Source organism: Ochotona princeps, chromosome 31 (genome assembly GCF_030435755.1).
Source record: "Ochotona princeps isolate mOchPri1 chromosome 31, mOchPri1.hap1, whole genome shotgun sequence".
Lineage (NCBI taxonomy): Eukaryota > Metazoa > Chordata > Mammalia > Lagomorpha > Ochotonidae > Ochotona > Ochotona princeps.
The window spans coordinates 1968466-1993520 of NC_080862.1; the positions used below are offsets into that span (position 1 = coordinate 1968466).

The 25055-nt window shown below is 43.7% G+C and overlaps 1 protein-coding gene across 1 annotated transcript in view; it reads left to right on the forward strand.

The window, feature by feature from the left end:
- The window catches only part of GDA (guanine deaminase), a 61965-nt gene that overhangs the window by 35687 nt on the left and 1223 nt on the right, over window positions 1–25055 (forward strand). The window contains exons 4-13 of the mRNA XM_004591769.3: window positions 3657–3744; window positions 5853–5958; window positions 8576–8603; window positions 9783–9890; window positions 11576–11683; window positions 12913–13010; window positions 15817–15884; window positions 17520–17666; window positions 20855–20985; window positions 24486–24513. Coding sequence (XP_004591826.2) covers window positions 3657–3744; window positions 5853–5958; window positions 8576–8603; window positions 9783–9890; window positions 11576–11683; window positions 12913–13010; window positions 15817–15884; window positions 17520–17666; window positions 20855–20985; window positions 24486–24513 — 910 coding nt within the window. The remainder of the gene's footprint in view (window positions 1–3656; window positions 3745–5852; window positions 5959–8575; window positions 8604–9782; window positions 9891–11575; window positions 11684–12912; window positions 13011–15816; window positions 15885–17519; window positions 17667–20854; window positions 20986–24485; window positions 24514–25055) is intronic.

Sequence of the window (25055 nt, forward strand, 5' to 3'; positions counted from 1 at the left end):
AATCCCAGCACCCCTGCTTCCCATCCAGCTCCCTGCTTGTGGCCTGGGAAAGCAGTCAAGGACGGCCTTGGAACCCTGCACCCATGTGGGAGCCTCAGAAGAGGCTCTGGACTCCTGGCTTCAGATTGGTGCAACTCTGGCAGTTGTGGCCATTTGGGGAATGAATCAACGGATGGAAGATCTGCCTCTCTGTTTCTCCTCCTCTCTGCATATCTGACTTTCCAATAAAAATAAAATAAACATTAAAAAAAACCTGTGTTAAAGTAAAAATTTAATCCAATTTAATCCAATTCTATTACATAAATAACAAATTATATAATTTATTACATAAATAACAAATGTGTATCTGCAGTATTTAAGTGGGAACAAGCAATAATTTCTGGGTTTCCCCCTGCATCTCTCTCTTCCGTGTTTTGATTCAAGCCAAGACAGGTAGACAGGTAGACAGGTAGACAGGTGCTTGCAAATTTGAAAATTTGGAAAAATATGGGTTATGTTTCTGTTTTAATTTTATTTTATTCTGATTTGTTAGTGAATGTAACCGGTGTCATTTTGGGTGGTGAAGAGCACAGTTGAAATTTATTTTTTGAGCTAATTCAGGGTTAATTTGTATGATTATTCTACTTGTCTTTTGAAAGGTTGTTGTTTTCCTATTGATATTTTGTGATTTATAGCTCTGTGAGATTAAGTCTTATATACTCTACACTGTCCCATGTAACTAGAATCTTTATTTTTTTTATTTTTCATGATACAGTTCCATAGGCTCAAGAATTTCCCCTTAAATATTATTTTATTTGGAATATTTGCTTACCCACATTGTGTAAGCAGACGACAATCCAATTCCCATTCCTTTCAGCTAATTTGCGGCCATTCAGGATGTTTTTGGTCACTGTGTCCTGAAATGGCAGTGGTAGATCCCTTTGCAGTTCATTTTCTTGATTACATATCTTTCAAAAATGAGAATGCCTGTATTTCTTTTCTTCTTGGAAATCCTCCTCGCCCCCTCCACGGTACATGGAAACTAAAAGAGCCCATGGATAATACCATCAAAAGATAAGTTTATGGGCCCGGCGGCGTGGCCTAGTGCCTAAAGTCCTCTCCTTGAAAGCCCCGGGATCCCATATGGGCGCTGGTTCTAATCCCGGCAGCGCCACTTCCCATCCAGCTCCCTGCTTGTGGCCTGGGAAAGCAGTCAAGGACGGCCCAAAGCTTTGGGACCCTGCACCCGTGTGGGAGACCTGGAAGAGGTTCCTGGTTCCCGGCTTCGGATCGGCGCGCACTGGCCGTTGCGGCTCACTTGGGGAATAAATTATCGGACGGAAGATCTTCCTCTTTGTCTCTCCTCCTCTCTGTATATCTGACTTTGTAACAAAATAAATAAATCTTAAAAAAAAAAGAAAAACAAAAAAAAAGATAAGTTTATTTTGTTGCAAAAAAAAATCAAATCCATGCTTAATTTTCTCCTTAGAATACAAATTTCCCACAAACTTTTTAGTTTTTAATGAATTATTTATTTTTATTGGAAAGGCAGATGAACAGAGAATGAGATAGAGAGAGAAAGATCTTCCATTTGCTAATTCACTTTCCAAATGACTCCAGAGGCCAGAATTGAGCCAATCTAAAGCCAGGAGCTTCCTCCAGGTCTCCCATGCTGCTGCGGGGTCCCAAGGCTTTGGGCCATCCTCTGCTGCTTTCCCAGGCCACACGCAGGGAGCTGGATGGGAAATCGAACAGCCAGGACAAGAGCCAGTGCCCACATGGGATTCCAGTACTTACAAGGTGAAGGATTGAGTCATTGTACCAGGCCCACTCTACCTTCTTGTGTGTCTGTATTCCCTATTCTGTCTTCACATACCTCAATTTGTATCAATTCATACTTGATTGATAATTTAACACAGAATAAAACTCTACCTTAAAAATCATTTCTCTAGAATATCGAAAGTGTTCTTCAGCTTCTAACACACTGGGGGGAAAAAATCCAGTCCTGTTGTGGTTTCTGTCCTTCATGTATGGCTGATTTCCTTTTTCTGGGAGCTTTTAGTGTCTTTTTACTCAAAGACTGAATGTCTCACAGCTATATGTTTTGTTTTGTTTTTGCGTTCTGTTTTTACTCATTGTGTTGAGAATTCTGAGGATTTTCAAGTGATATCATATCTCAGATCACTTTGCCCCTTCCATTAACTTAGACAAAAAGTTTTAGAACTCTAATTCAAAATGTATTACTTACCAAATGAAACTATTTGTACTACCGTTCTACCTCTAACTTCCATCTTTGTTGTTTCTTCTCTTTTTTCCTTCCTTTTTTTTCCCGTGAGATTCTTTGCGGATTTGATCCGTCTGATAGCGTCCAACCTCCGCGTTCACGTTGTACCGTTGGAGATCTCGTCCTCTCTGATTTTCATAGTCATCTGTCCTTGCTTTGTGTGTCTGATGCTTGTTTTGTTTCTTTGAGGATGTTACTCATACTTTTGTTTTTAACTGAGCTTTTTCTGACTTTACAGATTGTATTTCCTCTAAGATCTTTTTTATGTTTTCCTTGCTTCGCTCCACACCCTTCTGTTTTTAAAAGTTGCTTTCCATTGGTGTTTGGGATTGTGAGCCCACTTTCATATCTAAGGGTTATATACTGGAGGTGCTGATCGGAAAGGACTGAGGTAGCACCTGTGACTCACGGAGCTTTGTTCTGTTATGAACAGTGAAGCCTCTGAGTAGCCTTTCCATTGTGGGCCCTCATGTCTAGAGGCATTGGTTTGCTGAAGGAATGAGTCCCTGGCTCCCCCACGGGATGTGAGGAGAGGTCCATTTGGGCTTCTCGGGCTCCTGCAGGAGTGTGAAGGACAGTCTGCTCAGGCTTCTGAGGATGGGCAGCATGCTGTGAGTCAACGGGATCTTCCTTGATCGTTAAGGGGCAGTGTCCTCCAAACACTAACCAGGTTCTACAAATTTCTCCAATAAGGACTAGATTAAGCACAATCGGTTGATTTTAATGGGGAAACAAGAACCCTGTGGGTTCTAGCGTCTGCGCACAGATTTCTGGCTCACTCACCAGCAGCACTTGCTAGCTTCTCTTCCGCTGTTTAATTTGCTTTGGGGTTCTTATTCATGGTTTTTTTTTTTTTTCTGCCTTCCAAGGTGCTAACATATTCTCCTGCTCATGTTTCCTCTCTGGCTCTCCTTGGAGGTTAAATGTATCTCCTACTCCTGTCCTGTTATGTTAGTGGAAATTTGCTAAAAAAAAAAAAAAAAAAAAAAGGAGATACAGAAATGTGATCAGTCTGACAGGTTGGACTGGAAATCTGGCTGAGCGATTTTATACTACAGTAGATATAAAAATCTAATTATGTACCCCAAGATGCAACAAAATTTGGATGTCCTGAAATAATCCTAAGAATAAGGAATTCATTAGTATCACATTTTATGAGTTCTGGATCCCAAAATTGTGAATCTAGGAAATCAAAAGTATCAAGCTCTCCTCCAGAGAACGCTTTTAGAATACAACTGCTCTTGTCATTTACTTAACTACATTCTATATCAAGATGGCATATCTTTAAATAAAAACATCTTAAAATTAAAAACTAGAACTCTATTTTCATCTGTATATGCCATGTTACTTTTCTGAGCACACACGATTCAGAGTTTTTGTGATTTATTTTTAGAGAAGAACACTGAAGAATGGAACGACCACAGCCTGTTACTTCGGAACAATTCATACTGACTCATCCCTGCTCCTTGCGGAAATCACAGGTGCGCAGGTGAAGGCGGGGTTCATGGGCGCAGCGAGCAAGGAGGGCAGACCATGCCTGGCAGCAGCTCATCCTGGCGAGCAGTCTCGCCCTTTAATTGCTAGAATGTGAACATAGCATTTATTGCAGGTACTTTAGAATCTGGGTTATAACCATGGCTCTGAAATGTTCTTTATTCTTTAAGTAATTTGATTGGTTGCTATGGTTTCTGCTTTCAAAATGATGTGTTGGGATCTGATTTTTTTATATTAATTTGTGAATTTATAGAGTAGGTTTACTAATTCTCGCCTTGGCAACAGTTTTATATTATAGTCAACAAATGTCTTTTGGCTTTTGACTAGACACAGGCCACTGTGCTAGATGTTGGGAACACGACGAAACAGAAAGTCATTTCTGTGTCCTTGAGGAGCCAGACAGAATACCTACATACATTGAGTAATGGCTCCAGTGGCATCTGTGGAGCTGTTACTAGACATCTGGCATGGTACGGGTCACTGTGCGCACACGGGCTCAGACGGGTCACTGTGCGGACGGGCTCAGACGGGTCACTCTGCGCGGATGGGCTCAGACGGGTCACTGTGCGGACGGACTCAGACGGGTCACTCTGCGCAGCAGAGGCCTTCTAAGGTCATTTTTGATGTCTTCATGTTTCACGTCGATGAAATGATCATCAAGGTTATGCCGGTGTGCTCCAGCTACTAAGCAGATGTGGGACTGAATTTAGGTTGGTGATCGTATACTCTGTACCCAACAGTGTGTGATGTATTCATTCCAGGTACTCAGTATACCTGTTGGTTGATATACTGACACCATTGCTTGTTGGCTAAGGTACTTTATGACAAATGGCTTCATGGGTGATGCTGAAGGTAAATGTTGTAGTTTTCAGAGGAGGGTCAATGGAACCAAGACCAGGTCAGGTGGGCAGACATCATGGAGAGACCTTTTACTGGACTTTAGAGGGAAGGTAAAACTCAGGAGTGAGTAAAATGTCTTCTAGACAAAGAAATAACACAGGCAGAGGGCAAGGGGAAGAAATGTCAATGGTGGGTAGAGCAACAGGAAGCAGAACTAACAAGAAGAGAGGATGCATTTTGTGGTGGGCTGGAAGAGGAAGGTGGGCATATGAGATGGTTCTGTTTGTTTACAGCTTGACCCTGTGCATCAGACCAGGTGAATAGAGCTGGGTGGGTGAAATAATGAAGGTGGTATTTTAAGGAAGACTAATCTAATGGCCTGAGAGCAAAATAAATTATAGGGGAGAGAACGAGGCAGAAAGATGTGTGAGCGATTCTTATGACAGGGGTGAGGACATTACAAAAACAACTGCATTTCTCAAGTACCTTCAGCTTTGCAGTGGAAACTGCAATTCCTGATGGTGAGGGCTAGGCTCCCCAAGGCTGAGAGCTGCTGGGACCATTCAGCAATCCTCCCCCTCACCCACGCCAGATAACCACAGTGACACTGCACCCTTTTACTATAGAACTTCATATGTCACTCCCAATCCCACATACAGGTCTGAACGGAAAACAAATAGTAGCCACCCTCCTTGGAGCCTTCGGAGGAAGAAGGAACCCGAGCCACGGGTGTTGAAATCCAGCAGCCCTGTTCTGTCACAGAAAGGGGGACTCAACCCAAGAATGGTGGCAGAATAAGAGACAAGAGGAAGAGTGTGATTCCAGGGGGTGGTGGGGGTGGAGAAGGGTCGTGCTAGACCAAGGGCTCATCAAGCGTTTCCCTGAAATCTGTGACTTTCCCTGCTTCACTGAGTGCTACAGTGAGAGAAACACTTTTTGTGACTTTGGAAAACATCCAGATTGAGTGTACTAGCAAAGGGAGAAGTGGAATAATGAGTAAGACCCTCTCATTATTACCTGGCCAACCTGGCAGTGGGGTGGGGAAGGTGGTGGGTTAAAGTCTTGAATGCCATACATTTCACCATGTGCCAAATTTAATGGGGTTGTGTTGATGCTGTTGTTCAGAAGTGGTGGGATGGTGAGCCATCCTTTATACCCTCCCTTGGGGTTTTCATTTCAAAATGCCTGGTAGAGGCTCACAAAAAGTACTATTTGAGAAAGGAATGTGCCTTTGGATTGTTTTATTGTTTCACAGATAAATTTGGGCAGCGGGCGTTTGTGGGCAAAGTCTGCATGGATTTGAACGACACTGTTCCCGAATACAAGGAAAGCACGGAGGAGTCCGTCAAGGAAACCCAGAGGTAGGCTGCTCGCGTGGCGTGCCTTGCCTTAAGGATGGGTCACTGTGTGGCGTGGAGGTAGTCCAGAATGCAGAGGGGCACAGCTGGGATAGGCAGTGATTCGGCCGTTCTAGTTCATGCAATGGATCAGACGGTTTACGATAAATCTGCACTTGTAATCAGTAATGATTTACAAAGAGCATTCCTCTGCAGTGAGTGTTTGATGCCCATTGAAATCGCGCCTTTTTTTGGTAGGGAAACTGAGTTTGACATACGCTCACAGACTGGCTCTTGAGCACTCTTGAGCAGCAGGGCCGGGCTGCACAGCAGGCTCCACAGCTTTGAGTGCAGAGTTGTTTATGCCGCGGGGAGGAGCCCATGGGTTAGTGAACAGAGGGAAAGAAACAGAGGTGGGCAGAAGCATTTGCTAAGGCAGATGTGTGTCTTCAAATGATGGCAGTGGTTGAGAGTTGTCTGTGAAATTGATATTCTCCTAAAATTTTTGCATGATCATGCTATGTGTGTTTGTATTTTTAAAAACTCCAAGAACTTGATACAAGTATCCTAGAGTAGATCCTTGTCAATGAAGGACTTTTTTTTTAATTAGATGATTTTGCCCTCTCTGCATCCAGTATTATAGACAGAGATTCTCCTACAGATTCGACTTGCTTTTCAGTATGCGTAACCTACTCATTAAATTACTTTGGCCTGGGGGCTGAGGGGTTACATTGTTATTTGCGATCATGAGCTTTCCATAGGTATTTTTTTGATACCACATTGAGATAGTCTACTGATCATTTAAGTACTTTGACATTCTTACATAATTTATACATAGTTTCTTGAGGATTTGTTTGGAAGCACACACCTACACAAAACTGCCACCTACTGGTTCACTTCTCAAGTGCTGACAATGGCCGGGATGGACAGGGCAGAAGCCAGGAGCTTAAACCCAATCTAAGTCTCCCACATGGCTGAGAGGTACCCGAGTGCCTGAGCCATCACCACCGCCTCCCAGGATCTACATTCCCAAGAGCACCTTGTTGATTTCACAAGTATTTTTGTGGTATCATGTCTAATATCTAAGAGCTATAGGAGAAATTCATTAGATAATAAATATTTTCCAAGACCAAACCCTTTCCTGCCACAAGGTTGGAAGTAACGTTTCTCTTTTCCTTGTCCAGTCTTTATTTACGTTTGTCCTGAGGGGCGATGGTGACGAGTTGAGGGGCTGCTGTGGGATCGTGGAGGGGAGGGAGTGTGCACCTCCTGTTAGCATTGGGTAGAGCTGTCAGTTAATTTTTGCGGCCTTGGTTGGCCTCCATTGCATTTTATTTCCCAAGCAAATGAATATAGCAGAAGGCAGGAAACAGTAGCTAGCAAAGCTTCCCAGATAGGGAAAAAGAAGCTCTTCATGGGCTTCAGGGTTGTCACTAACCCTGCAGGCCAAGTTTCTAGGATCTTCCATCTCATTCCCTGTGTTCTTTGGGCTTATTGCTCCTCGTTGCTCTGACATCCACCCCTCGTAGGACTCCAGCTTTGAAAGTGATGGTGTTTGTGTGTATGCATCTACATATAGACACACATACGTGAAAATGTGTATAGAGAGATGTTGTACTTTGTGTACTGGCTGTTTTATGTCAGAGAAAACATGTTGTTTGTCCTTCTGGCTTATTTCAGTAAGCATAATAGTTTCTAGTACACACGATTTTTTTTCTTATTTATGGCTGAGTAATATTCCATTGAGTAGATGTACCACACTTTGTCCTCATTATCATATATGAATTGTACAAGGGACACTAATTTCCCATAAAATGAGGGTACTATGTGAATCTCTTCTTCTGCATAGAGTTCCAATGAAACTTTTAAATACACCTCTAATATACGATACTACCTTTGCCTGTACTTGTCATGCCATATGCATTTAAATGTCAGAAAGTAAAGCTTGTAGCTTGTACCAAGGGACTGTCCTGTTGTGATGATATAGGGGGAGGTGAGAGAAGGGGAAGGTGGGAAGGGAGGGAGGCAAGCAGTCTGCGTCTCACAAACACTCAGGTTATGTTGATGTTGCTTGAGCTTCTCCGTCGCTTTTTAGAAGACTGATTTGAAAGACACAGAGAAAGGGAGAGGTAGAGACAGAGGGCTCTTCTGTGTAAGTGTTCACTTTCCAAGTGGCCACAGTGGTCAGGGCTGGGCCTGACCAAAGCCATTTATTGTGGAAAACAATTTAAGAAACTAAAAAGTAAATGATGATGCTGTGTGAATGAGTAGCCTGTGCTTTAATTAGAAGCTCCCAGGTGCATTTCGTGGCTGTAATGTCCGAGGGGCGATCACAGGGCAGCACGCCTCCGACGGAGCTCGGGCTGGCGGCGCAGCTTGGCTGCAGTGGGAAGACTCATGAGCAGCGTGAGTGAACATGGGCGAGGGCATGTCTCTGTGATTTTGCTCTCCATCTTTGAATGCAAATGAGAAAGCAAAGTAATTACCAGTTGCTAATCTTTAATTAGTGTTGGATGAAACATGTGCAGCCTTAGAAGTGTTTGCGTGGAAATGTGGATGTGGAAAGATCAGATTTTAGCCTTTGTAGACATGTTTCGGAAGGGCTCGCATGTCCTGACTCCCGTTGGTTTCTGCCTTTCAGGTTCGTGTCAGAGCTGCTTCAGAGGAACGTAAGTACGTCTGTTTAGAGCTTGCATTCACGTTGCCTTCGTGTCCGTGCGAGCGTTCATTGTTCAGTTTGGTAGAGGTTAGACTTTGCATGGGCTTCTCCCATACTGACAGAAGGATTTTCCTGGACCCTTACATTGTTGTTATAGTGGACTCTAATAAACAGGTCAGCCATCTTTTATAGTTTAAAATATTTAATTAGCCAATAATTACATACAGTAAAGTTATCACATGCGATGATTTGACATACACTGTTTCCTGGTTATCAGTATCAGATCAAGGAACACATCCCTAAGCACTCCTGTGGTGCGTTAGAGCCCAGAGTCTGCCCATCGCGTAAATGCCGATGTAATGCAGCAGTCTCCTTTCTGGACATGTAAACAGGGAGATAGAATCATTGTCACAGTAGTCATCACAGAACTGAAGCTGAGATATGGATGCCCTGGTCACAGGCTGCATTGGGTGACACATACAGTGTGTGGGAACCCTGCAGGCCTGTGGTCGGGTCCTCCGCCTTGCGCTTGCCCGCTGTGGGTGAACCCAAGAGGGCATGCTTTTCTCTGCCTCCCCTCAGCAGGCTGGACTGTGTGACTGCATTCGATCATTGCTTAGATTGGCAGGACTGGCCTTTTTCCTCCCTTTTTTGTGAGGTTCTGATAAAAACTGCACAAAACCCCTCCAGTCCCATCTCCGATGGGAGGATCAGTGGAGTTTTGTAACTGCTTATCCTCACCACTCGGTGAGTCCTTCTGTCTTGACTGGCCAGTCACAGGCGGCGTAGACCTGACCCAGCAGCGAACTGCTTGTCAGGAATGCTGTGCCAAGTACCTCCACAAGACGCATCAGCCCTGTGAAATGAAAACAGGCTGTGCCTCACTCGTGTTCACTCGGGCATTCTGCTTGCAACTCCTCTGCTATCAAGTCTCAGTGACCTGTCTGTCTAGCTTCCCCTGAGCTTTGATGTGGCGGGGAGAGTGAGGACCCTAGGGACTACTTCGCTCTTGGTTGAATTTAGCGTTGAAGGATACTTGCCTTCATTCTCCGTTGTGAGCTGTTTCATGAAACTTAGAAGAGGGATTGTCCGTCACAGTGAAGATATAAAGCCATCCTGCTGGGTGGGTTTAGGGTAGTGGGCACTCGTGATAACTGTAGCCTCATTGGAATGGTTTTATCTCCTCCAGTACCCCAGAGTGAAGCCCATTGTGACACCACGCTTTTCCCTTTCTTGCTCTGAGACTTTGATGAGTGAACTGGGCAGTATCGCTAAGACCCACGATCTGCACATTCAGGTGGGCGCATTTCTGTTGTCCGTGTTCTTATCTAGACCTGAACTATCCCTCAGTTCATGTTCTCCATTTCTTCTGCTGAGTAATCCCTATCTCTTCTACTGAGATCCCTGACAAGCGATGGTATCACAGGCCGGAAAGACACTGAAAGATGTCACGCCGACTCAGATCCTTAATTGTTCTTTTAGCCTCAGTGTTCTGTGATCGGTCTTTAAGAGATGAAGAGACCTTCATACATTATGACGTCATGACGCTTTGTTTAGTCTCTGTAGTGTGCGTTTACAACATGTCTTCCATTTCTCTATTGTTCTCTTAGAACTCTTTGACTCCATTCCAAGAGGAACTGAGTATTATTTAAAAAAAAAACAAAATAAAAATTCTAATTTCCACCTTACAAGAATGCATATAAAAGCCCCTTTGTTCTGAGTTTCTTAATTTAAAATTAGGAACAAAAAAGCTGTAGCTTACTTTGACATTAAATTGTTGCAATTTAGGAATAAAACATTTTCAAGCTTACATCGAGAGTGCCCCTGTCCACAGCCAGCCTTAATTACACAGTGTGTAAAATTCCCTTAAGAATTGGTTATCTTATATGAACAGGTAAGTTGGAAACAAAACAGCTCATTGATTCTTCCTGTATTATGGAGGTGGTTTTTAATCTTCGTGGTTTATTAACTTTTCTTGAGCTCCCATTTCCACTTTCCCTACTCTGGCCCATGATATTTGAAATTTTTTTAAAATTCAGTCTCACATGTAATTCTCTCCAGGAGATCAATTTTAAAACTTAAAGAGGTTCTATTTTGGAAATAGAATACTTTTGTTTCCTCCCAAACATAAGATAAAAATAACTTTTAAAAACACATGGAAATTACAGTAGTAAGCACACAGAAACCAGGTGTCTGCTGGCCGGGTGTCGCCGTGTGCCTCTCTTCATTTAAACAACATGTTTATCAGTACGGCATGCATCGTCTAGGTCTCCTTCCTTCTCTTCCAAGCATTCCATTAATGAAGTCAGATTTCTGCAAGGCCGGGAAAGGAGCTCATTGTCTAGGTGGAGTACCTGTTTATTTAGAATATTGCCATTTATTTATTTGACTTACACAGGGACATCTTTTGGAGATAGAAAAATGGCATTGCCATTCATGTAAGAACTCATTTGTTCAAACACTATTTCTGTAATATTTGTGCACATCAATTGGTCTGAAAGGTTTTTGTTTTAAGCAAAACTTCTTGACATGATACAGGTGCGGGGGGTGTTGGTGTCCCAGTTTAGGTGCCGCTGGGAGGCCCACATCCATAGCAGAGGGAGATGGAGTGCTGGTTCAGCCTCCGAGTCCAGCTTCCTGCTAATGCGCACCTCAGGAGGCAGCGGGTAGTGACCAAGGTATTCAGATGCCCCCACCCATGTGGGAGAGCTGAATGTAGTTCTGTTTCCTGGCTTCAACCTGACTCAGCCTTCTTGTTGGCATTTGTGCAAAGATTTCTCTGTGTCCCTCTCTCTGTCTTCCATACAAATAAAAGTTTACCAACAAATTCATAAAACTCATGTTTAGTCTTCATTGTCTGTCCCTTTGTCCCTTACAACAGCTAGCAGAAATCGGCCTTATTATTTTGAGGCAAGAAATATAAGTTCTATGATATTTTTTGCAGAAAAAAAAATCCTGAAAATATTATTTCCTTTCCTGCAGAGCCATATCAGTGAAACTTGTGAGGAAGTTCAAGCTGTGAAAAACTTGTACCCCGGTTATAAAAACTACACAGATGTATATGATAAAAACAAGCTTCTGACAAATAAGGTAAATTGTATATCATTACATAATCGTGTAAAGCCAGGCAGATATATCTAATTTTAAATGTCAGTAGTAATCTTTAGACTTCCATGACGTGCATGTACTTCTCCAGGGTAGGAAATAGCCCGGATCACACATGAGAGCGTGTTTGTTTGTCCTCAGTGTTGGTATTTAGTTACAGGCTTTGTTCTGGGTGCGGGGGGGGGGGGGAGAGGGCGGAGAGAAACAAACTATAAAAAGGTAAATCCGACTCAATAAAAACAGAGATTTTACTCAGAGAAATAGTTCATCAAGCTCACATATCGAAGGCAGCACCCACTTTACTGGATCACTTGAAATAATGATGAGAAAATCTTACTTTTCCTAATCTTCAGGAAACTATAAACATAGGTGAGTTGAGCTTTATTGGGTTATATGCGTCAAAACCATTGACACCTGTCATGTTAAAACTAGAAGCAAGAATAGAGAACAGCTCTTGGCAGCATCACTGCCGGATACCAAGAGGGAAAGCTCATTTCTAGAAAGTTCTAATTAGAATGAGAACAAGTGGGGCCAGCGCTGTGGGGCAGTAGGCTAAGTCTCTGCCTGCAGTGCTGGCGTCTCATACGGGTGCTGCTCTGGGTCCCGGCTGTCCCACTGCTGCTCCAGCTCCTCTGTGGCCCTGGCCCGAGAAAGCAGCAGAGGACGGGTCAGGTCGTCGGACTCCGGCACTCACTTGGTGCTCCTCACTTCAGATCTGCTCGACCCTGACCATTGCGGCCATTTGGAGAGTGAACCAGGGAATGGACGGTGGTCTCCGTCTCCTTCTCTCTTTAGTTCTGCATTTCAAATAAAAATCAAATAATTTCTTTTAAAAAAGCATGGGAACAAGTGCAACCCACCGTTAGGTCACCGTATAGATGAAGAAAAGAAAGCAACTTGACAGCTTTCTTAAAAAAATCATAACATCTTCTAACTACATGAACATCCTGTGCTGGAGATAGCATGCACCAAGCTGCATTGTTTTATAGAGAAACAAGAAGAAAACTGTAAGATCCACAAATTTGTTGAGGCTTTGGTCAAATAATATTTTTATGTGACTTTCCTGATGTACGGCTTGTACCGAGAGATCTTGTCGGTCTAGGTAACCATGAGTGTTCTTGATAATAGCCATGTCAGAGTGTTGCATATCCTGTTGAAGATGGGAACTTAAGTATTTGTGAGTGTAAGTCCTGTGTTGGATGCTCTCTTCCCAGACAGTGATGGCGCATGGCTGCTACCTCTCTGCGGAAGAGCTTAACACGTTCAGTGAGCGAGGAGCATCGATCGCACATTGTCCCAACTCTAATCTGTCGTAAGTAGGCAGTCATTGCTTGATCAATTGCAGATATTTGTGTTTCAGATGAACAGCTGGACACCTTTCTTTTCGGAGGCATTTTTCCAGATCTCTCTGCTGTAGCCATCATCACCAGCAGTGACCGCCTTGTGTCAGTTCTTTTTCACCAGTGGAGTTGTGAATTATAGCTCAGAGAGACAAAACAGCAATAGTAAAGAAAGCCTGTTGGGGTACATTCCCAGAACAGAGCCGGCCAGTCAAGAAACCATGCGTTACAAACCCTGGGAGCTTGTCCCATCAGTGACAGAGCCGGTGGCTGATGCTGAGCCAAAGAGGAGGTTAGCAAGGCACTCATTGAAAAGAGCGAAGAGACAAAGATTCTGGCAGGAGCAAGGCCCTTGTCTTCACTCCTGAGAGAGGGTCTTACGGGCCTCCCCGGTCACCTATGTTTAGCTTTCGGGCCCCCAGTTAGGTTTGACTGGAACTAGATAGACTGACTTTCGTACTTTCATGGAGAAAATGAACAGAGAAAATTTGAAGAATACCACATCTCCCCAGATCTGTGAGTTTGCACATAAAAAGCACAATAGGAAATTTATCACAAGGAGTTTAAAAAAAAACTTTGAGAATTTATGGCCAGAGACTCACCAATTGTTTATGTCAGCCAGATGTTCCAGGAAGCCCCCATCACTGTTTGTGCTGTGGTGGCGGAAAGAGGCACAGTGCTACGAGGGGCCAGTGGGCTGTGATTTATGTCACACTGCCAGGTCTGATGGAGGCCAGCTCACATCGCACAGTCCTAGAACCATTTCCACAACTACAAAGGATCTGTTTATAACTTCTTAAAAATTTATAGATCTGCATCAGATGAAAGCTATGGCTTGTCATCTCTAGAAGCAAGCCCATTAATATAACATAACCTGATTTCAGAAAATTTCCTAGGTTGTGTGATGCCAGTCCCTGGCTGCTAGCTTAAAGGCCCAAGTTAACACAAGGAGTTATTTGGCAGGAATTCACAAAAAGTGTCTTTCAGGAAGTAAAACAAAGAAAGGGAGGAAGTTATTTAAGACACGTGTGTTGCTACTGAACTCAGAGTTACCCACCCAAGGAGCGAAGAGCTCGGGGTCATAAACCTCAAACAGGAGTGGAACAAACTCCAGCAGCAGGAGAGAGCCCCTGGCCGCTGTTCACTGTTGGAAGTCTGGACTTGGCAGTTCACAAAGTTGTAGGTCAGCAACGGTATCACAAAGGTGTCTAGAGCCACTTGATGTGTTTCTGGGCATTCTGAAGAGCTCACCAAGTCCTGAGTTTTCATGTATTAAATGACCACGCCAGATAGTGAATCTTTGCCTACATATAGCTGAGCAACTCTAATTATGCTTTAACTTACCCAGACAGAAGGATTTGCTATCCCCAGGGTAAGTTTCACAGCATCCTCTAAATTGAAATCTAATCTAGTTGCAATTGAGATTTGAAGTTAAATTTCTTGAGGACACATTTCTGTTGAAATGGTCCTGTTTCTCTTTTTCTCACAACATTCAGAGCTGCGTGTACATTGGAGCTTTTGCTTGTATCTTGGAGCAAACCTTGTTGAGCTTTGTATCTTCTTGGGCTGTAAAAGGTCAGCCTGGTTCTCCTTGGTGTTTTTAGAAGGGTAGCGCATCTGTTACGCTCAGCGTCAAGTTTGGAATTCTACCCCAGGTCCACTTTTCCTGGTCACTGCTGACCTTAGAAGCCGATCTTGAGCAGTCAGGTCTGGGTTCACCAGCCTGCACCCTCTTCTCTGGTTGTAGCTTCATGTTTCATTTTACAGGTGTAGTCAGACAAAGGGATGATACCCATTGTAGGAACTATGGCTCAGTTGGCTAATCCTACCCTCATAAGTGCTGGGATTCCATATGGGCACCAATTCGTGTCCCAGCAACTCTACTTCCCGTCCAGCTCTCTGCTTATGTCCTGGAAAAGCAGTGGGGTTTGGCCCAAAGACCTTGCACCCATGTGGGAGACCCAGAAGAAGCTCCTGGCTCCTGGCTTTGGATCAGCTCAGCTCCGACTGATGGAGCCATCTGGACAGTGAACCAGTGAATGAGAGATCTTTCTCTTTGTCTCTCCTTCTCTTTATAAACCTGCCTTTCCAATAAAAACAACCAAGTCTTCAAAAATATACAATAAATAATCCCCAAATCAAACAGGACTCTTATACTCATTGCAGGATTTCATTTCTTCATTTATTTCTCCATCCACAAAATACCCTGTTTTCCATTCTGGCCCCTGCTCCTCTGTAGAATCCTGAGATCAACTTTGGGCCAAGGATTATAACTTTTTATGACCCCTTTTACTCTAAGACTTGGATGGTCTGATATGTTTTTGTTGGCTTTGGAGCTCTCGCAATAGGAGAGAGAGTTTTTAGTAATGTCTCTATCATTGTTATTAGTCCCTTTCTTTATGAAAGATATTTTAGAAATTAGAATGACAGAGACTAGGAGAAATAGAGAGTTGTCATCATTGCTGTTGCTTCTTCCATTCAGTGGCTCACTACCCAGATGGCCAACGTGGCCAGAGCTGAGCCCGACCAAAGCCAGGAGCTTCTTTCAGGTCTTCCAAATGAATGCCAGAGGTTCAGATGCTTGGAACTTCTTCCTAGGCTTTTCCCACACCTTTAGCAGGGAGCTGGATTGGAAGTGGAGAAACTGGGACACACACGTGTAGGTTGCCAGGGTCACAGGCTGTGGCTTTACCCACTACATTACAGTGTTGGTCCTGTTGGTCTTCTTTGCGTGGTAGCGCGTGAATCTCCTCATTTTGACATCTTCTCTCTGCACAGGCTCAGCAGTGGTACGCTAAACGTGCTGGAAGTCCTGAAACATGAAGTGAAGATAGGTCTGGGAACAGGTCTGTAGTTCATACGTTGAAACTCAAACAGTGGTTAATGTGTGTATACACTTATGTTTTTTAAGACTTATTTCTTTGATCTGGAGGAGTTACAGATTTCCCCCGGCTTACCCCCAAATGGCTGCAATAGCTACAGCTGAGTTGGTGTAAAGCTAGGAGCCAGGAGCTTCTTCTGGGTCTCCCACACTGGTGCAGGGCTCCAATGACTTGAGTCCCCCTCCAGTGCTTTCCCAGACCATAAGCAAGGAGCTGGATCATGAAGTGGAGCAGCCAGGACATGAACCGGTACCCATATAGGGTGCCAGTGCCTGCAGGTAGAGAATTAGCTTATCATGCCACCGCACTGGGCCCTGCGCGTGTCCGTTTGTAATGTGACTCATGCAGGATCTGTATTATTTAAGAAACGGTCTTGTTACCTGGCAGTGATTCTAACTCTAACAGAACAGGTTGGAAGCAGTCAGGGATGGGACGCAGAGGGAGAAGTTCTCACGACACTACCGTTTAAGACAATCACTTCTTCTAAGGTGTTTGAGAGGTTGTTATGAAAAGGCCCTTGATTTTTGCTGTTTTCGTTTTGTCCTCCGGCTACATTTTAATGATTTATGTGTGTATGTTTTTAAGTTTTCAATAACTTTATCATCACAAATGCTGTTTCAAAAGAGAATTATTTGACCTTGCCAAAGTGATCACACATTCAGTGTGTGCTAGCGTTGAGAACTCAGACCGTGTTGAGCCAAATGAGAGCTCCCGATCCCCAAAGGCAGTCACATGTTTACTAGACTGAAGGACGTCCTGGGTGGCGAATGAACTGGCGACACTTCCTTTCTTCAGGATGCGTTGTAGCTCTTTTCCCAGGGCGTGCAGAGTCACTTGCTTTGAAAGGAACATGTGGAAAATGAGTCGCCTGTCCAGGCATCTGCTGCGCCTTCTGCGATGGCACGGTTATGAGAGCCCGGTTTTTGTCTAATTGTCCATCCACCGGTTTATTCCCTGAAGGCCCACAGCAATTAGGATCGGGCCAGGCTGGAAATCACTCCGGATCCTCGTGTAGGTGATAGGAACCAAACTACCGAAGCCAGACCTGTGCCCTCCGAGGGAATGTGCTAGAATCAAACTGATTGGAAGCCCAGCCTAGGACCCCAATAGGCATGCCAAACAGCATCCAAACCACTGTGAGAAATATTTTTTCTCATTATTCCTCTTGAAATTTGGTATTTGTATCCTTTGAACAATATTTCCCTACCTCCTACAACCCCAGTCTCTAACAACCAGCATTATAATCTTTGTTTCTGCAAGTTGACTATTTTTTTTTAATGTGTTTCAGTTCTGGCTACTTCTCTTCCAGTTCAGCTTCCTGTTCTTGTTTCCAGGAAGACCCAGTCAGAGCTCCATCCCAGCTCCTAAATTCCACCTGGTCCAGATCTGGATGTCGTGGGTCTTTGCTGTGTGAAACAAATTTCACGTTAGACTATGGCTAGCCTGTGTTGATAAACAAGAGCTTTTCTTTAAGCACATTGAAAACTGAATATTTGTCACCAGAGGCAAAAAGGAACCAACAGAAGAAGTAATCGAATACACTGGTGATTCCATTTTGTCTCCTAACGTCACTGTTCGGCTTTGTGTTACCTGCCACAGATGTCGCGGGTGGCTATTCGTCGTCCATGCTTGATGCTATCCGAAGAGCCATGATGGTTTCCAATATCCTTTTAATTAATAAGGTAAATGAGAAAAGCCTCACCCTCAAAGAAGTCTTCAGACTAGCTACTCTGGGAGGAAGCCAAGGTAATGACTGTTCTGTTTCTGTCTCACACAGTGGGCAGCATGCCAGTCTGTGCGGGTTGGTGTGCAGGGTCTAATGTGGGCACGACTGATACAAATACACCGTGCAGGGAGGCTTGCATGGTACCGAGGAGACCAGATATCCATGACTTGTGTGTTACAGAGTGGCACATGAGACATAGAGGGTAGACAGTCAGGACTCACTGTTTTGATGAATTCACTTTCTTTGGCCAAAAGATGTTTGATATTCAGTTATCATATTAATCGCTCCAGTAAATATTTACATTGATCACATGCATTCTTCCATTGAATCTAGTAGTTTTCTCTCTGTGGACCTGAGTGGTCATGGTGGGATTAATAGCCAGATTCTTACTGAGTTCTTACTGTATGACACACTTCGAAGTGCATTTACCAGTCCCTGTGCTAATAAGGAGCCAAAGCGAAGGCCACACAGCCACCAAAGTGCACTGTGCTGTGATTTGAATATAGAAAATCTGGTGTGAGTGGGGGATCTCACTTCGCCCTGTCCTGCCCTTTGGCAAATCTCTATGTAAATCCTTGCTGAGGCCATGTGTTTGGATTGTGTATGTAAATACACAAATTATTCGAGTCAACTCAAAAGAAGAGAAATGTGAAAATGTAGCTGGTTGATATGGAAATATTGCTTCTAAGCTTTTCCAAGTTTTCATATATAGTTATATTTTATGGCAAAAATAGAAATTGGTAGTTCTTTGGGCTAAGTCACTTTAGAATGATAGCACAATCTGAATGAATGATGGTGAAAGATAACATGAAACTATATTAAAATCGCAGATATAAATACATCTTACTCAGGGATGTAGATCTGTGCTCATTATCCTGGGTCTTAGAAATGGAGAGCCGTTGAGACCAAGAATGTCCCAGAAAGGAAAAAGGCCAGTAATTTTTTCTGAGTGATTTGTCTTTGATGATCACGTCGAAGGACGTTTCGAGAAGAACAAGTGACAGCCATGTCCTTCATGTTCTCCTACATCGTATGGTTTCATCTGTCCTGAGTGTGACGTGTCCTTTCGCCCCTACACACACCACCACTGTATTTGCACGCCTGAGTCTGAGTTCAAGTAGCTGTTTGACCCTGTTTTTATGGAACCGACAAGTTGGGTTGAAACAGTGCATTTTGTGTTCTAGGCTCTGTGACTGCTTCATCAGGATGCAGTTCCTGTCCAAGCCGCTTGCGGTGCCTACCAAATCATTCCCAGCTCGCTGAGTAGCTGTTGAATCTGTTCCCTGAACCCACCGGGCTTACTGTTACGACATTTCTTGTCCTTAACTTATGTCTCTACTGTAATTTGAGTGGAATAAGATGAATGAATTTCTGTTGAAACTGTGGCCTTTCTGCTTTTCCTCAGGAAGATTAAGACATGCTTGAGTAAGCTCTACAGAGCCAGCTTGGCTCTGAAGGCAGCAAAACTGCTATTGTGATGTTCGTTTTCAGTCACTTTGACCCCAGGAAGGTCCATTTGTAACCGTTTGGATTTATATCATTTATAAATTCACTGAAAGCAGTTATGTCTTTTTGGTTGTTTGTTCCTGTACTTTTCGGGTTCTCACAAACAACCCAGCTAGTTTCTAGACTTTCCAGTTTCCCTGGACCCTGGCTACTAAATACCCAGCAATGTTATTTTGAATACAGACATTAAATCCTTGCTTGTCAAGGGTAAGAAGAAGTAGAGCTAATCAGTGAAGAGAGGGAGAATTTCCAATGATTTTGTATGATTTTCAATCCCCTCAACATACAGTTAGCAGAGGTCACTTACTGCTTCTAATATTTCTAATCATTTTCAGCCTCCCATCTTGCTATGAGAATTCTTTGCATTTCCGAGAATAAAAGAGTTGCCTTTTAGATAATCTGTTAATAACAAGTAGGATTTCTAAAGCAATTCTTGGAGAATTGACAAGTCTTCTGGGTACCCATGCAGAGGAATAGCGTGCCCAGTACTGCCCAACAAGGGTAATTGATCCAGTATTTCCACATTAGACTGTATCCTGACAGTGACGGGATGTAACACACTCATGTGAGAACTGAAATGGCCAGTGCTGCACCCTAGCTAAGCTTGCGTTTACGCAGGCTGCTGTTTGTGGCCCTGTGGCAGGCCTTACTCGGGGCGTTGGTTTAACGGAGCGTTAGAATCAACATTTCCATTGAGTAGGAAAGCCGACTGCCCCCCTTCTGAAACTAAGTCATAAAAAGGAGAGATGTTTTCTTTGACATGCAGAGATCATGGAACACAGAGTAGCTCTGAGATAAGTAACATCATTGTCCTGAGTTGGAAGTGCATCCTTCCCAACGCCTCTGAGGCTGCAGAGATCGGTCTGCTCCCGTGACGTTCAGCTGCTGCGTCATGAGAACTTGTTACTGAGAAGCCTTTATAATGGGTCTGTCAGTATTAGTAAATGTGCAAAAGTTATTTTAAAAATGTATTTAAGAATCACTCGAGCTATTCCATGGAACAAAAAAGCTAAAAAGTTAAAGTATTGGGGGAGAATAGGAAAGAAAAAAACAAAGGGTGTCTCGTCAACCATCGTGTTTCGGAATGCGAAAAGAAAGGCCAGACCATCTGGGCTGTGGCATCACTGGGAAGCTGCCACGGACGCCCTCAGAACCTTGACCATGGAGGTGAGGGCATGGACACCCTCAGAACCTTGACCATGGAGGTGAGGGCACAGACACCCTCAGAACCTTGACCATGGAGGTGAGGGCACAGACACCCTCAGAACCTTGACCATGGAGGTGAAGGGCACGGACACCCTCAGAACCTTGACCATGGAGGTGAGGGCATGGACACCCTCAGAACCTTGACCATGGAGGTGAGAGCACGGACACCCTCAGAACCTTGACCATGGAGGTGAGGGCACAGACACCCTCAGAACCTTGACCATGGAGGTGAGGGCACAGACACCCTCAGAACCTTGACCATGGAGGTGAAGGGAACTGTTTTATTCTCAGACTGGACTTCACCTTGCTTGCTATGTTTCCTGTGAGATGTCCTGTGATCCTGGGTAGGAGTGCATTGCCTTGCCACTAAGATACTAACTTTTTTTCCCTACTAGCATACATGTTGGCAGACTGTCCTGTGTCCTTGCAAATAGAGCCCTTAGCATGCTCAGCTGGTGGCAATGCTGACTGCTGGTTTACTTGTCCCCCTCTGTAGCCCTGGGGCTGGATAACGAGATTGGAAACTTCGAAGTGGGCAAGGAATTTGATGCCCTCTTGATCAACCCCAAAGCATCTGACTCTCCCATTGACGTGTTTTATGGGGATTTTGTTGGTGAACTTTCTGAGGTAGGTAAAGAAAAATTAATTGAGAGGTATTTGATGAGGCTGTAGAAAAAGAAAAACCAAAACTAAAATATTATGATGGAATGCAGGAGATCTCAGAGGGGAGCAAAGTCTCTGGTGATATTTTACAATTCACATACTTGGAATGTATTTGAATGTGCTTGTCAGTAAATAACCTTGATATAACCAGCACCTGTTGAGCACTTGCTGCATGATTTATCCATCAGAACAACTCTTAAGGGATATAAGGATGATTAATATTTCCATTTAACACAGGGGCAGTGAAACTTAAGGAATGTTAAATGATTCACCTAAGGGGTGTGGCTCCTAGGATTGGGTGGAGCTTGGATTCAAACCCAGAACTTTGGTTATCAAGTGCTAGGCTCTTGACCATTATGCTAAATGAATTTTCTTAATTTTATAAGAAAATGGGCTTTGTTCTTATTATAAATGTTTCCCTATGTATAAAAGGCACTAATTCATCTTACTTTAATCATAAAATCTGGAGTTTTTTTTTTAAATCAGCATACACTTATTCATTCTGCTTATTTGGAAGGCAGAAAGCAGTGTAGAGAAAGAGGCAGACTTTGAGGTCATCTACTCCTGTTTGGATCTCCCACATGGGATGGAAGAAGCCCAAATCCCACCCCACAGATCCTACCCCACAGATCCTACCCACAGGAGCCAAGGTCATCAGAACAACAGCCAGGAGCCCTGAGTGGCCCGCAGAAACAGAAGAACAGTACACTTCCTTCGGGAATCGGGAGAGGAGCTTTCTCTGGTCCTTACTTAGTTCCAACTTTGGATCCCCACCCTCTCTTGCAATGACCATCAGGGTCACTCTGAAGCCTCCCTCCCAAAAAAATTAGATTAAATAGACAGAGAACAACAAAGAAAGCTAAGAACCAGACAGGAAACAGTCAGCGGGGGACTCACATATACCTTACTAGGTAGGACACGAACAGAAGTTACTCCTCACTAAGGTATTGCAGATTTCTCTGCACACCCCACCTGAAACTGTTTTGCACCTCAACTATTGACATATGCCTTGTTAGAGTTATAGGCCAACATGGACTATCCCAAAATCCACCAAATTCAGTAAAAATTATGCTTCAACACTATGAACTACTAAATTCAGAAATGAAAATAGACACGAGACAGCTGAATAGTACCCGATAGCCTTTTAAGGTGTATAGCAGCCAGTTGTATATAAACTAAAATTGAAATGTCGATGAAGTAGTCACAGGATGTGGTTAAGAACTTGCATTTTCTAACATATTGGGCACTCAATACCAAGTCATTTAACTCCATAAGGTTGTAAACAGTTGTTGATGTTATGTTGTGTCTTTTAATTGGTCGGGATGATATTCTGCCAGCTCTGCCTTCAGACCAGAGATGGTCTCCCCAGGAAACAGTTGAATTTACCTGGACAATAAGATGCTGGACACTATGCAAAGTACATGCTTGCAATGAAAGAATTATGATTGGATTTGGACTGTAATACTGCACCAAGGTGGAGAAATCCACCATGGGCGGAGGGTACAGGGAGGGGTTGGAGGAATCCCAGAGCCTATGAAACTGTGTTATAAAATCAAGAGTAATAAAATTAAAAAAAAAGAGAGAGATTGAGACAGAAGCAGATGACTCCCGTGTGCTGATACACGCACGATAGTGAGGGCTGAGCTGGGCCAAAGCAGGAGCCAGGAGTAAGGTCCAGCTCTGCCATCGGATGGGCAGGAACCCAGCAGATCAAGGCAGGGCCTGCCGCCGCCGAGGGTGCAGCCAGCAGGGACCCAAGTGCTCTGAAACGGCGTAAGCGTGCCAAGTGTCGTTTAATGTCCCTGACAAACGCCTGCCTGCCCCAGGTTGGAACCCTGAGCTTGGGTCCTGAGGATCTGCTTCTGATCCAATTCTGTGGCACTGTGATTGGGAAGGCAGGGAAGGGGATTGGCACTGGTGATTCCTGTCCCCTGGAGGAGCCCTGGGGAAGTTCACGGCTCCTGGCTCCAGCCTGGCTGTGCAGAGCTGGTGTGGGCGTCTGCGAAATAAGCTAGCAGAGCAGATCCTTCGCCTTGACTGCATCCTCTCTCTGTTTATCTGCCTTTTAACAAATAAATCCTTTAAGAGGGAAATGCTGAATTGTTTTAGCTTTGTACCATTAGTTGTTGTATGAAAAAAAATTTTTTTTCTTCTACCCAACTTCAATTCAAGGCTGAGGTCTCTATAATGAAAGAGAGTAACAACAGAAAATGCATTAAGTATTAGTTATTATAAGTTGCATAATTAATACACGTTTTATACAACACAAAGGGGCTTCCTACAAAAATGAAGATATGAAAAAATGGACAAAGCTGAGTACTTTTTAAACACTTATTTCCGGGACCAGCTCTGTGGTCCAGTGGGGCCGGCATCCGGCTCTGATGCGACCATCCTATATGATGACAGTACGGACTCTGGCAGCTCCGCTTCTGAGCCAGACCCCTGCGAACGTGCTTGGGAAGGCAGCAGAAGATGCTGACTCAGGCCACTACTGCACCGAGTGGGAGAGCAGCTGGAGTCAGGCTCCTGGCCTCCGTGGGCCCCGGCCTGGCTCTGAGACCATCCGGAGAGTGAACGAGCACACAGAAGCACTCGCTCACCCTTCCTTTCCATCTCTCTCTCCCTTCTCCATCCTTCTCTGTAACTCTGTCAAATAATTTTTAAAAAATTTGAAACTAAAAATATTGATTTGAGAGACAGAGACATTCCTCTTTAATCTTGAGCTTACATGTTATGGCTTAATAATTCCTTACATATTATTCCTTTTACTCTTTTTTTTTTTTGGTAAAGGTTTATTTTATTTTTTCATTGAAAAGTCAGATTTACAGAGAGGAGGAGAGAGAGAGGAAGATCTTCTGTCTGCTGATTCACTCCCCAAAAGGCTGCAATCGCCTGAGCTGAGCCGATCTGAAGCCAGGAGCCAGGAGCCTTTTCCGGGTCTCCACACAGGTGCAGGGTCCCAAGGTTTTGGGCCGTCCTCGACTGCTTTCCCAGGCCACAGGCAGGGAGCTGGATGGGAAGTGGAGCTGCTGGGATTAGAACCGGCACCCATATAGGACTTTAGCCACTAGACCACTATGCCGGGCCCTCGTTTTATTCTTTTATCAAAGTGAATTTCTGGGAATAGGGCCCAGTCGTGTTCATGCAGATTCAAAGACATTATTTCTACATCATACATCTCTTGAAATTTTTGAATTTTTAAAAAAAACTCATTTATTTGATTTATATAATAATTTACCTCTGGAGATTTCAAAGTTATATACCAAAAAGTTTCAGGCAAGCAATAACATATGTTAACAGCTGTTGGACTGTTTCTTTGTTTTGATATTTTAAACCAAAGACCCTTTCATTTTAATTAGAAGTTGATTTTGCCTTTGGAAAATAAGTTTCAGTTTCTAGACATTGAGTGTCATTTGCTAAGTGTACGAAATAATGTTCCTTATTATTTTTATTTTCCACTTCAGGCTGTTATCCAGAAATTTCTCTATCTAGGTAAGTGAATGTATGATTTCTATACTACATAAAATGTTAGTCTTTTTTCTTAGATACAGCTCTCTTTATTTGCTTATGACCATTACAACAGTATTTTGCTTTGATTGGTTTTTTAACACTCCTAAACATGGCTGCCTGGAATACACATTACCCTCGAGGGAGTTCTGAGCGAGCGGCGGAAGTTCGAAGGGAAGTATCTCAGGCCCAGTCTCCTTTTACCCGCTCTGTGCCCCACAGCCTGTCCTGCCGCACTGCGTGCGTGATGAGTATAGGGTGGAATCACTCCCCACGTGCGTTTCATGGACTTACCTTCAGTTTTACACATAAACAGAGCTGAGGCAGAGTCAGCAGGGCTCCGCCTGGCCTCCCGTTCTGTCAGGTGAGCTCAGTACTGAGTGACTTTGAAATGGAAGGACACAATCATTATTTCTTAAAAAAAAAAAAAAAAAAACCACTAAAAATAATTGTAACACATATGAAAGCTATGTATGTTTGTGGGAGTCTGTGTGATGTCACTACATGTATACAATACGTACTATCCA